General features: G+C 37.9%; 1 protein-coding gene across 1 annotated transcript; it reads left to right on the forward strand.

The window, feature by feature from the left end:
• The first annotated feature begins 7,048 nt into the window (after positions 1 to 7,048).
• Positions 7,049 to 7,882, forward strand: LOC126084476 (olfactory receptor 11G2-like). The gene has a single exon (XM_049899075.1). It carries the CDS (start codon positions 7,073 to 7,075, stop codon positions 7,880 to 7,882), a length of 810 nt encoding a protein of 269 aa, XP_049755032.1. The 5' UTR covers positions 7,049 to 7,072.
• The last annotated feature ends 5,143 nt before the right edge of the window (positions 7,883 to 13,025 follow it).

Here is a 13,025-nt window from a genome sequence, read left to right on the forward strand (position 1 = left end):
GGAATGTCCTATATCACTAGGGGGACTGCAGCTTGGAGTACCTAGCAAGGTGTATATGAGAGACTGACTTGATTTGTAAACTTTGACTTTAAGCACAACAAATAAATTTATAAAAAAAGAAAAGCCAGTCGTATGTGGTTTACAAGAATCATACTTAAGGCAGAAATAACTGAGTTTTTTTTTTTTAAGTTAAAAAATGTTGGAATTGGGGACCAACATAATCCAAATGAACTTATACCAAATGAAAGCAGTTATAGAAAAAATAGTGCCACTGAAAGTAAAAATTATCAAAAGATAAAGACCACTGTAAAATAATAATCATTGTGGTTCCAAATTAAAAACAACTCAAATATATGTGTAATACTGATTAATTGCACAAATTTAAAAAAAAAAAAAAGTCTGCTTTCAGCTTTATGCTCTTCTAAGAATAATCTATAGGGGATTGAAGTGACAATAACAATTTGAAAGATTAGATAGGAACCTTAGGGGGCAGTGCATTTATGTTTATGAGGGAGAAACAACTCAGGAAAAGAAGGTGAGGATGGTTGCAGAACTTGAAGAATGTAATCAGTGTCACTAAATGGTACACGCAGAAAATGTTGAATTGGTGTTATGTTTTCCTTTGTATATTCTCAAAAACAACAAAATAAATGAAATTAAAAAAAAATTATGGCACAGCTGAATGTCAATCAAATTTCTTGAATTGTAATTTTCCGTGATACATGTAAAATGGAACGCAAGTATTTCTAACAAATATTACACGTACAGGTATTTCATAAGCAAAGAAGATTTTGTCCTTTTTCAAAACTGGAATTGGGCCTAACAGTTGTTAAATGCCGGCAAGTTGGTTCCAACTCACAGAGATCCAGTGTACAACAGAATGAAACACTGTCCTGCCCTGCTCCATCCTCACAATCCTCATTACCCTTGAAACCATTGCTGTAGCCACTGTGTCAATCCATTTGGCTGAGGGTCTTCCTCTTTTTGCTGGCCCTCTACTTTACCAAGCATGATGTCCTTCTCCAGGGATTGATTCCTACAGATAACGTGTTCAAAGTATGTGCAACATAGTCTCGCCATCCTTGCTTCCAAGGAGCATTCTGGTTGTACTTCTTCCAAGACAGATTTGCTCATTCTTTTGGCACTCCATGGTACATTCAATATTCTTCTCCAACACCACAATTCAAAAGCGTCAATTCTTCTTTGGTCTTCCCTATTCATTGTACAGCTTTTACATGCATATGAGGTGACTGAAAACACCATGGCTTGGGTCAGGTGCACCTTAGTCTTCAAGGTAAGACTAAGTCTTTACTAAAGTCGTTGCTTTTCAACACATTAAAGAGGTCTTTTGCAGCAGATTTGGCCAATGCAATAGCTTGTTTGATTCCTTGACTGCTGCTTCCACGGGTGTTGATTGTGGATCCAAGTAAAACGAAGTCCTTGACAAATTCAATATTTTCTCTGTTTATCATGATGTTACTTATTGGTCCAGTTGTGAGGATTTTTGTTTTCTTTATGTTGAGGTGTAATCCATGCTGAAGGCTGTGGTCTTTGATCTTCATCAGTATGTGCTTCAAGTCCTCTTTCAGTAAACAAGGGTGTGTTATCTGCATAATGCAGGTTCTTAAGAAGTCTTCCTCCAATCCCAGTGCTCTGTTCATATAATCCAGCTTCTCGTATCATTTGCTCAGCATAGACTGAACAGGTATGGTGAAAGTATATACCACTGACACACACTTTTCCTGACTTTAAACCATGCATTATCCCCTTTTTCTTTTCAAGTGACTGCCTCTCCATCTAGGCAGATTCCTCATGAGCACAATTAAGCGTTCTGGAATTTCCATTCTTCCCAATGTTATCCATAATTTGTTATGATCCACACAGCTGAAAGCCTTTGCATGGTCAATAAAACACAGGTAAACATTTTTCTGTTATTCCCTGTTTTCAGCCAAGACCCACCTGACATCAGCAATGATATCCCTGGTCCCATGTCCTCTTCTGAATGCAGCTTGAATTTCTGGAAGTACCCCATGGATATACTGCTGCAGCCACTTTTGAATGTACTTCAGGAAAATTTTAATTTTGTGTGATATTAATGATATTGTTCAGTAATTTCCACATTTGGTTGGATCACCTTTCTGGGAATAGGCATAAATAGGGACCTCTTCCAGTCAGTTGGCCAGGTAGCTGCCTTCCAAATTTCTTGGCATAGTTGAGTGAACACTTCTAGAGCTGTATCCTTTGTTGAAACATCTCAATTGGTATTCCGTCAATTCCTGGAAGCAATTGCCAATGCCTTCAGTGCGGCATGGACTTCTTCCTTCAATACCATCAGTTCCTGATTATACGTTACCCCTTGAAATGGTTGAACATCGACCAATTCTTTTTAGTATATGGACTCTGTGTATTCTTTGCGTCTTCTTTTGATGCTTCCTGAGTCGTCTAATGTTTTCTAATACTTGCCCCGTAGAATCCTTGCAACTCAAGGCTTGAAATTTTTTCTTCAGTTCTTTCAGCTTGAGAAATGCAGAGCATGTTCTTCCCTTTTGGTTTCTATCTCCAGGTCTTTTCACATGTTATTATAATACTTTACTTTGTCTTCTTGGATCATACTTTGAAAAAGGAAAAAGAAGCTCTTTTACTTCATCATTTTTTTCCTTTTGCTTTAGTTACTCAGTGTTTAAGAGCAAGCTTCAGAGTCTCTTCTGACATCCATTTTGGTCTTTTCTTTCTTTCCTATCTTTTTAATGACCTCTTGCTTTCTTCGTGTATGATGTTCTTGATGTCATGCCACAACTCATCTAGTCTTCAGTGATTAGTGTTCAATACATCAAATCTATTCTTGAGGTGGTCTCTAAATTCAGATGGGATATACTCAAGGTCATACTTTGGCTCTTTTGGACTTATTCTAATTTTCTTCAGTTTCAACTTGAAGTTACATATGAGCAATTGATGGCCTTTTCCGCAGGTGGCTCCCCACCTTGTTCTGACTGATGATATTGAGCTTTTCCAACGTCTCTTTCCACAGATGTAGTCAATTTGATTCCTGCATATTCCATCTGGCAAGGCCCATGTGTACAGTCACCGATTATGTTGGTGAAAAAGGTATCTGCAATGAAGAAGTCTTTGGTCTTACAAAATTCTATCATGCAATCTGTGGCATTATCCTATCACTGACAGAGTAGTACTTCAGGGTAGATCCTGAAATGTTCTTTTTGACAATGAACGCAATGCCATTCCTCTTCAAGTTCTCACTCCTGGCAAAGTAGACTACATGATTGTCCAATTCAAAATGGTCAATACCAGTCCATTTCAGCTCACTAATGCCTAGGATACAGATATTTATGCCTTCCATTTCATTTTTGACGATTTCCAATTTCCCTAGATTCATACTTCGTACATTCCATATTCTGATTATTAATAGATGTTTGCAACTGTCTCTTCTCTCTTGGGGTCAGGCCACATCAGCAAATGAAGGTTCTGAAAGCTTGACTCCAACCGTGTCATCATGGTTGACTCTACTTTGAGGAGGCAGCTCTTCCCCAGTCATTTTTGAGTGCCTTCCAACCTGACGGGCTCATCTTTCTACACTATATCAAACAATCCTCTGCTGCTATTCATGAGGTTTTCACTCGCTAATTCTTTTCAGAAGTAGACCTCTGGGTCCTTCTTTCTAGTCTGTTTTACTTTGCCTAACAGTAGAGATTGCTATTGTATCTATCACAACAATTCCTATTAAAAAAAAAAAATTTTTTTTTCACAACAATTCCTATTACTGCTTAATTATTCCCCAGGAAACTGCAACATTGCCTGGATACTAGAGAGGAAAGAAAAGAAAGAATCTACTTCCACAGCTACACTATTCTTTGGGGAATAGCAAGGCTTGGAGTTTGATTATAAGTGAAAATTAAAAAGTAGTCTTCTCTATTGAATAAAAAAAAAAATTGAATAAGCACTATCAAATCCTGAGAGACAGCCTCAAATCCCAAAAGGCCACAACCCTAGGAAATAGGCTTATATAATAGCTTCATCTGGTCTTCCATCTTGACCATAAAAATGAGCTTTCAAGTTGGGAAGAAAATCTCCTTTAGGATTCACTTTTTGCAACCTATGAGGTTACAAACTGGATCATCCAATTTCTCAAGTGTCTTTCACAAGCCTTTTTCTCCAGGGAGTAATTTTTTATCCCCCCTCTCTAACCTTCTTCTCAGCATTCATTCAAAGGGTGAATGGAAACCATATAACATGTAAGCCATAAGTACTCATTTTTTTTTGTTTGTTTTTACTTTAATTGCTTTAATAAAAAAGTGTTTTCTTCTTGTCTTTTAGAAAACCGGATATATTTTTGTTTGATTCAAATGAAACACCAGTAATAATAATAATAATAATAATAATAATAATAATAATAATAATAATAATAATAATAATAATAAAGCCTAGTAATGTGACCTTTTCTTTTTATTTCCCCGAGTCTAGGAGATATTTTTCATCTGATTGTCACCCCTTTACAGGATATAAATTAAGAAATATTTACACAGTGGTTTAGGATTTCAAGTTAATACATATATTAACTGATAAATTGCTAGAGAAAGATTTATTTTGATGATTTTTATTGTTTGATAAGTAGAGCAAATATGGAGAGATCTCATTCCAGAAATGTCTTCTCTCTCAAGCCCATACATTGCCTTTGGTTTCATTAATGTGGTCTGGTTTTATGTGAATTAATGCTTCTCGAAATCACAAAAATATTCAGCATGTGTGGATTTTTTGTTGTTTTTTTGTTGCACGCATAGGATTTACTCTAAATTGTGACTCTGGACAATTACTAACCCTTCTAGGAAATAATCAGAACCAAGAAGGGTAAGTATTGATAATAATTTGAAACAAATCCATTGTCAGTAACCTCTAAGTAAAATGAATTAACTGAAATGGCTGAGAGTAGGGTCTGGTGTTAATAGGACAAAGGAATATCTAAAGGACAATAAGATAATTCACTGAAGTACAAAAATATAATTCAAACAAAATATTAAGAGACAAGATTCCCCAAAGGACCTGGGCGATTGAGTGAATTCATCCTTTAAAAATATTTAATAGGAGTAAAGTGTATATATTTGGGATGATGAAAAAGTTTTGGAAGTAGATTGTGGTGATGATTGCACAATATTGTGAATGCAATTCATGCCACTGAAATGTACACTCAAAATTATTAAAATGGAAAATTTATGTTATATATATTTTGCCATAATAATAATTTTTTTTTAACCTCAACAGACTGAGTTTTAGACAATCCATAGACCCAGGGATTTTCCTGGGCTTTTTGCTTCATCTATCTATAAACACTAGTCCTTCCATATTAGGTAACTTCTCAGTAAACCTCAGAAAAGTAAAAGAGTCAACCATGTATGTGGTATAATCTGCGGAATCCTGATATTATCTCCCTATACAGAAATATGTCATGGGCTCCCCGACTCAAGGTCTTAGATTGCCATCTCAAAAGGGCTTCCTTAAATATTCCTCATAAAATGCAAAAATAGTGCCATATGTAGAAAACAAATCAAACGTCAACAAAACGTATTAAAGGCTTACTATTGATCCCTTGATTATAAGCTCTATGAGAGAGGAATCTTTCATACTCACACCAATTTCTCCAGCACTTAAAAGATCCACGGACACACTGAAGAAGCTTAATAAATACTTTTAAATGAATTACTTTGCCTAAAGTAATAGGTCAGAGAGAGAGCCTGAAAAAACAGGAGAACTGTGTTTTGACTGCATAACAACTACCTGGGGTGGAAGTAGCAGGAGGGAAAGAAGTGAGAAGTTCCATGTTTCAGGCTTGGACAGCCAGGAAACACATAGATTGGACATCAGAGTGAGATATACAAAGATACCAAGTGTCTGTTGAAAAGGGAGAAAAAAGGAACAAGTGTGGGAAAGGGCAACGAATAAGAGAACATGGAAATTCTCACAGAAATGTATAACCTATCTACCTTTCAATTTTTCTTGGAGCCGACTTGGACATGGCTACCAAGTACAGGCATATTGAATTTAGCCACAATCACTCAGACCAGCTGGCTTCACTAATGTCAAATGCATCGATGACCATATCTAGTTCGCGTATTCACTTGGAAGCATATCAGAATGCTTAACCAGAGCAATTTAGCGGCCAAAGGATAGGGCTCTTCTTCACAATGTATAGTGTATCCAGGCTCCTAAAATAAAGGGAGTTTTTTGTTTTTGTTTTTAACCAAAAACACGTTGATCATGAATACATGAAGGAGTGCAAAAGACCTTCCAGCCTGAAATGAGAGTGGTCCTTTTTATTATCTCTTTAAAACACCATGAGCATAGTGGAGGAACTGAGAGTAAAAATAAGTATTAATTTGTGCCCTGATATTAATTTGTATACTGCTTTCAAGCAGAATATTTTAAAATATCTTGATTTAAGAGTTTTAGTTTTATATCACTATTACAGATCACAACGATTTGTAATACTGGTATAAAATAGGGTTATTTTGTATCATATTACATTTTATATTACAGGTCATAGTACCATTGAAAGAACTTCACATACATAGAACTGTATGCACAATGTCCTGTAATATCAACAGCACAGGTAGACAGATGAAAAAATCCACTAATTGAGCATAGTTTATCAACATCAAAAAATTGTGCACTCCTAGTGTATAGTCTAGTGTTCTTTGCCAGGTAAATATTTGTTCTCAGTTCATGTTTTCCCTCCTTTCTATTACTGAGTACTATTAAAATGAGATCATGTGTTCAGCGGATGAATTATGAAAACCAGTTTTTGTGCCTTAAGCAAAAGTCTAATTGTTGCTTAAACAAAAGTCTAACAAAGGATAAAGGATTTTGGTGTTTCCAGGAAGAACCAACATTTGCCATTAAAGTTCAAAAACCTGGTGTTATCTCCACGTTTTCTAAACTAATGAATGCATCCAGCGGAGACATCACCAGATCCGTTAACCACTTTATCCTCCTGGGCTTTCCCTCAAGCCCAGAAACGCAGCTCCTCTACTTCGGACTCTTCTCAGTAACCTACACACTGACCCTGATGGGGAACGCAGCCATTGTCTGCGCTGTGTGCTGGGATCTGCGCCTTCACACTCCTATGTACATATTCTTGGGGAATTTCTCTTTTTTAGAAATATGTTATGTCTCCACAACTGTTCCTAACATGTTGGTCAACTTCCTTTCCACAAGCAAGTCCATCTCCTTTGTGAGTTGTTTTGTACAATTCTACTTTTTCTTCTCTTTTGGGTGTGACGAGGGCTTCTACCTTTGCATCATGGCCTTTGACAGGTACCTTGCCATCTGCCATCCTCTACATTATTCATGCATCATGACTAAAGAGCTGTGCACTGGCCTGGCCATCTTTGGATGGCCTTGTGGGTTTATCCTCTTCCTAACCCCAGTTGTTCTCATTTCACAATTGCCCTATTGTGGCCCAAATATCATCAACCATTTTGTGTGTGATCCTGTCCCATTGATGATGCTGTCCTGTTCTGAAGACACCACCACACAGCTCATTTACTCTGTTTTCAATGCTATCTTCATGATTGACACTTTTCTCTTTGTCCTTTGTTCCTATGCTCCGGTGATTCTGGTTGTGCTACAGATGCCCTCAGCAGCGAGCAAACGCAAGGCTTTCTCCACTTGTGCTTCTCATCTGGCTGAGGTGGTTCTGTTTTTTGGCTCTGTTATAGTGATGTATGTGAACCCAGGATCAGAACATCCAATGAAAATGCAAAAAATTGTTACCTTGTTTTATTCTGTGATAATACCTCTATGTAATCCTCTAATATACAGCCTCAGAAACAAGGAGATGATGGCTGCTCTGAGGAAAATCTTCAGGATTGAATGAACTGTTCATAAAACATGAACGTGAATGAAATTCCATCTCTCAAATGCAATTTACCTTAAAAAAAATGAGTGACATATTTGTCTGCAAAATTCATTAAGTTTTTTTAGAAAATTTCTAAGGACCCAATATCATCTTAAGCACCACTCACCAGACTCTTTTCTTAATTGTGCTTTAGGTGAAAGTATACAGAGCAAATTAGTTTCTCATTAAACAATTAATACACATAGTTTTGTGACATTGGTTGCCAATCCCAAAACAGGTCAACACTCTCCCCTTCTCGACTTTGGGTTCCCATTCCCATTCATCCAGCTTTCATATCCCCTCCTGCCTTCTCAGTCTTGCCCCTGGGCTGGTGTGCTCATTTAGTCTATACGTGGTTAGGCTATGTGTATTATTGTTTGTTTTATGGGCCTGTCTAATCTTTGGCTGAAGGATGAACCTCAGAAGTGACATCAGTACCAAGTTAAAAGGATGTCCAAGGCCATACTCTCAGGGTTTTTCCATCTCTGTCAGACCAGTAAGTCTGGTCTTTTTTTGTGAGTTTGAATTTTGTTCTACATTTTCCACAGCTCTGGCTGGGACCCTCTCATTTGATCCCTGTCAGAGTGGTGGTAGCAGGGCACCATTTAGTTGTGCTGGACTCAGTCTCCTGGAGGCTGTGGTAATTGTAATCCAATGGTCCTTTGGACTAATCTTTCCCTTGTGCCTTTGGTTTTCTTCATTCTCTCTTGCTCTAGATGGGGGTGGGACCAGTGCAGTATCTTAGATGGCTGCTCACAAGCTTTTAAGACTCCAGATGCTACTCACCAAAGTAGGATGCAGAATATTCTCTTTATAAACTATGTTATGTCAGTTGAACTAGATGTCCCCAGAGACCATGGTCCCCAGTCCTCAGCCCAGCAAGTTTGGATGGGTCTATGAAGCTTGTATGACTTTGCCTTGATCAAGTTGTGCTAACTTCCCCAGTATTGTGTACTGTCTTGCCCTTCAACAAAGTTACCACTTATCTATTATCTAGTTAGTGTTTCTCCCTCTCAACCCCTCCCCTCCTTTGTAACCATCAAAGATTGTTTCTTTCTGTGTGTAAACCTTTTCATGAATTTTATAATAGTGGTCTCATACAGTATTTGTCCTTTTGTGATTGCCTTATTTCACTCAGCGTAATGCCTTCCAGATTCATCCATGATGTGAAATGTTTCACAGATTTATCGCTGTTCTTCTTTTTTGTGTGGTATTCCACTGTGTGTATGTACCAGAGTTTGTTTATTCATTTATCTGTTGATGGGCACTTAGGTTGTTTCCATCTTTTTGCTGTTGTGAATAATGCTGCAGTGAACATGGGTGTGCATATGCCTGTTCATATGACTGCTCTTATTTCTCTAAGATATATTCCTAAAAGTGGGATTGCTGGATCATATGGTATTTCTATTTCTAGATTTTTAAGGAAGCACCATATTGTTTTCCAAAATTGTTGTATCATTTTGTGTTCCAAACAGCAGTGCATAAAAGTTTCAATCTTCCCACAGCCTCAACATTTCATATATATATATATATATATATATATATATATATATATATATATATATATATATATATATTCATGCCAGTAACATCAGGGTGAGATTCACCACAGACTCTTAGAGTCACTTTTAACAAGAGTCTCTTTTAATACGTAAGAATATATGTATTAGATTTTGTATTGAAATTAATATCAAATATATGACATTTTATGTAACTATATGTAATTTGGAAACCCTGGTGGTGTAGGGCTAAGGGCTACAACTGCTAACCAAAATGTCAGCAGTTTGAATCCACCAGGAGCTCCTTGGAAACCATATCGGGTAGATCTACTCCGGCCTATTGGATCACTATGCGTCGGAATCGACTCAACGGCACACAACAACAACAATATGTAATTCAATTTCTAAAATGGAGACAGTAGAAGTCTTCTTTATAATATTGATCTGAAGGAACTTATATACATATAATAAAGACAGAGATAGTTTTGAGGATTAACAACATATGCCAATAATTCTCCACTGGGAGATACTGGAGTCCACCTTTTCAGTGTTCTTTTCATGCTACCTCTAAGGCAGGAAAGTGGTCTTTACCTGAAGGATCTTCAAGAAACACACTAACAACCTTGCCTGGATATTAAATCATTTTTCAGAGAATGCACAAAATAAGGATTACGATCTTAAAATGTATTAGCTACCTGAAAATATAGCAAAGGTAAGAGCTAAATATAAAGAACCAAGCATTATGCAGGCCTTGGCTCACCTTGCTGTAAATCCAGTTTAAACAATAGCTTCTGATACCATATGAGGTTTAGTGTGGATATTGTGCAATTTATTTATATACTGCCTGTAAAAATTGTGTGAGGGTGGCATCTGACCTACTCTAACTTCATGAAGGGGTGAGGGAATCACCATCAGCATCAGCCCAAAGCTGATTCTTATGAGATGGAGGTCAGACATACTGCCTCTCTCCACCCTTTTTACTAATTTGGACATCAGCCATCCCTCCCACACAAGGCACTCTCTACTTCTCTGCTGAATGCAAAAATTCATCACAATGGCCACACGGAACTCACAGACGATATGATTGTGGAGTTTATTAGGGAAGTAGCAGGTTGCAATTCAGGATCAGCAACAAGTCAGGATACAGTTCCTCAATCAGAACAGCCTCTTCTCAGCCTTGCCCACAGGCCAGCCTCTCTCTGGCTCTCGGCCCCGCAACCCCTCAGGTATCTTGGGCTGATCTAGCCTCTGCCTTGCTTAAGCAAGTGTTACAAAACTCTTTAGCTCCACTGATAAATGCCTAGAGCCACCCCACTCCACCAGTAAGCTTCGGCCCAAAGCGTCTCAGCTTTCTTGCTCCTAACTGCACCAAGTGCCCAGAGACACCCTACTCCACCAGCAAGGCTCCTGCCTGGTGGAGATTAGCTCTCTCACTCTGTGGGACAGCAAGCCTAGCTCTGCCAAGTGCCCAGAGACATCCCATCTACCAACAAGCCTCCTGCCTGGAGACGCTCAGCTTTCATGCTCTGTGGGCCAGGAATCTCACCATGCTGTCTCCCACCAGTCTTGGTTCTGCTGCCTCTGCTGCCGCCATTACTCTGCTGCTGCTTCTTGCTGTCTCTCATCGTTTCTGGTGTTAAAGCTCTGTCTCCTGGGTTAGGAGGTTCTCCATGCAGGTTTTCTGGGTCCAAAGGATGCTCTTCACTCTTGGTTCTTCTTTCTTGGTGGTAGTGGTCCTGCCCCTGCCCCACTCACTTCTCTCTCCTTTTATCTCTTGTAAGATAAAAGATGTGACTTAAGTAAGGATATGACTTGAATAAGGATGGTAAGAGATGTGGCTGAGGTAAGGATGGTGACTTGAGTCACATGCTCTAATAAGGTGGCAACTCAGGATACATCTTAGCCTAATTCTGCCTCATTAACATATCAAACAACTCCCTCCCAAATGGGACCATAACCAGAGGCATAGAGCCTAAGATTTACAACACATCACAACATGGAGGATAGCTACATCAGATCACAAAATAGAGGATGATTACATTGTTACATAAGTGCCAAACCACTAAAAATCATGGTCCAGCCAAGTTGACACATATCCTTAACCACCACAGGTGCCATATACCTTATTTGCACAGCCTCAACCAATCATCATGTGGGAGTCACAGACTAAGGTTAGATGGGCCATATTAAGTAATTCACTGCCCACACTGCCATAAACATTCTTAAAGTCATTTTTATAAAATATTTTAATAACATTGTTGCTTTAATTTCTGTGACCTTTTGTTTTCAAACATGACTTTCAAAAACATAACAAAAACGAATTTGTAAACGTTTCAAACTGGAGACACTCATGTCAGGTGTGAGAATGATGGGGCCAACATGCTTTTCCAGGAAGGAAAAGATCAGAATGTAAACCATTTGTTGATGGGAAGAATGTGTCAAGATATAAACAATTTGTTCCCTGGAAAAATATGTTCATGACTGCAATCATGTCTAACCAAACTGGCTGATGCCGCTCATCTGGTGGTAAATCACTCCCTCCTAGCCAAGTGACTGACCTTTACGTTTCAAAGAACTTCAAACTGAAGCTGATCTTATCTATAATTATTCATTAACCTCATTCCTTTTTTCTGTATGTATATAGACCACTCTCTCTGCCTAAACAGTAGAGTGCTTTGTATTTTTACTTAGCACTGCCCAGCTCGAGCTGCACGGTTCCTCAGTAAAACTCCTCTTTTTTCACTCTAACAGTGTACAAGATTTTCATCTTTGAGGAATTTAAGAAATATAATACAGAATTTTAATGTGTGTCATTCAAGAATTTGCTCCACAGTGTGAGGTATAGAATCAATTGGATTTTTTTTTCATAAAGACCTGGGTTGAGAGCATATTCTGGGCTTAAAAGACATGACTTCTGTAAGTTTTAGAAAAGAAGAAGTTATCTTTATTCTATCTTAAGTAGTTGTCTTAGAAAATAAGACATTTGATTCCTATATCATACTATATATGGAAAGACATTCCTAGATTAATTCTAGTCTCATAGGTAAAAAAGTGATACCTTTATGGAAGCAGCAACCTCTACAAGGTATTTAAATCAGAAACAAGCCAAAGGGAAGTCTTTATTCTAAATACTGTCAGGTACCAGGACAATGAAAAACTGAACTGACTTCTCTGTGCCTAGAATTATTTTCACAGAGGATGCCTATGTTTGGAACAGCAAAGAAAGGAAGGAAGAGAGTGTATACACTGACGATATTGCAACTTAATGAAGTATTAACATGAATTTAATTATTCATGAAGTAGGATCATTCTTAGCAAGGAAACAAACTTATCTGTCCTATGTTTCCAAGTAAATCTTCCAAGTCAAAAGGTTAAAAACACTGAAGGGGAACAGATGCACACCAACGTTTACTGCAGGGGTGAGAAAGAGGGGTGAAAGGGAGAACACTTGTTTAGGAAGCAGTGACTGTTTATGGTGATAGGAACTGTGCTAATGATTATGGGTGATTGTCACACAATATGATTAGTGTAATTGGTATCACTAAATAGTGCACCTGAAAAGGGTTGAATTGGCAAATGTTGTGGTGTATATATTTTTAACAACAATAAATAAACACTATAAG

This window comes from Elephas maximus, chromosome 10 (genome assembly GCF_024166365.1).
Source record: "Elephas maximus indicus isolate mEleMax1 chromosome 10, mEleMax1 primary haplotype, whole genome shotgun sequence".
NCBI classification, from domain to species: domain Eukaryota; kingdom Metazoa; phylum Chordata; class Mammalia; order Proboscidea; family Elephantidae; genus Elephas; species Elephas maximus.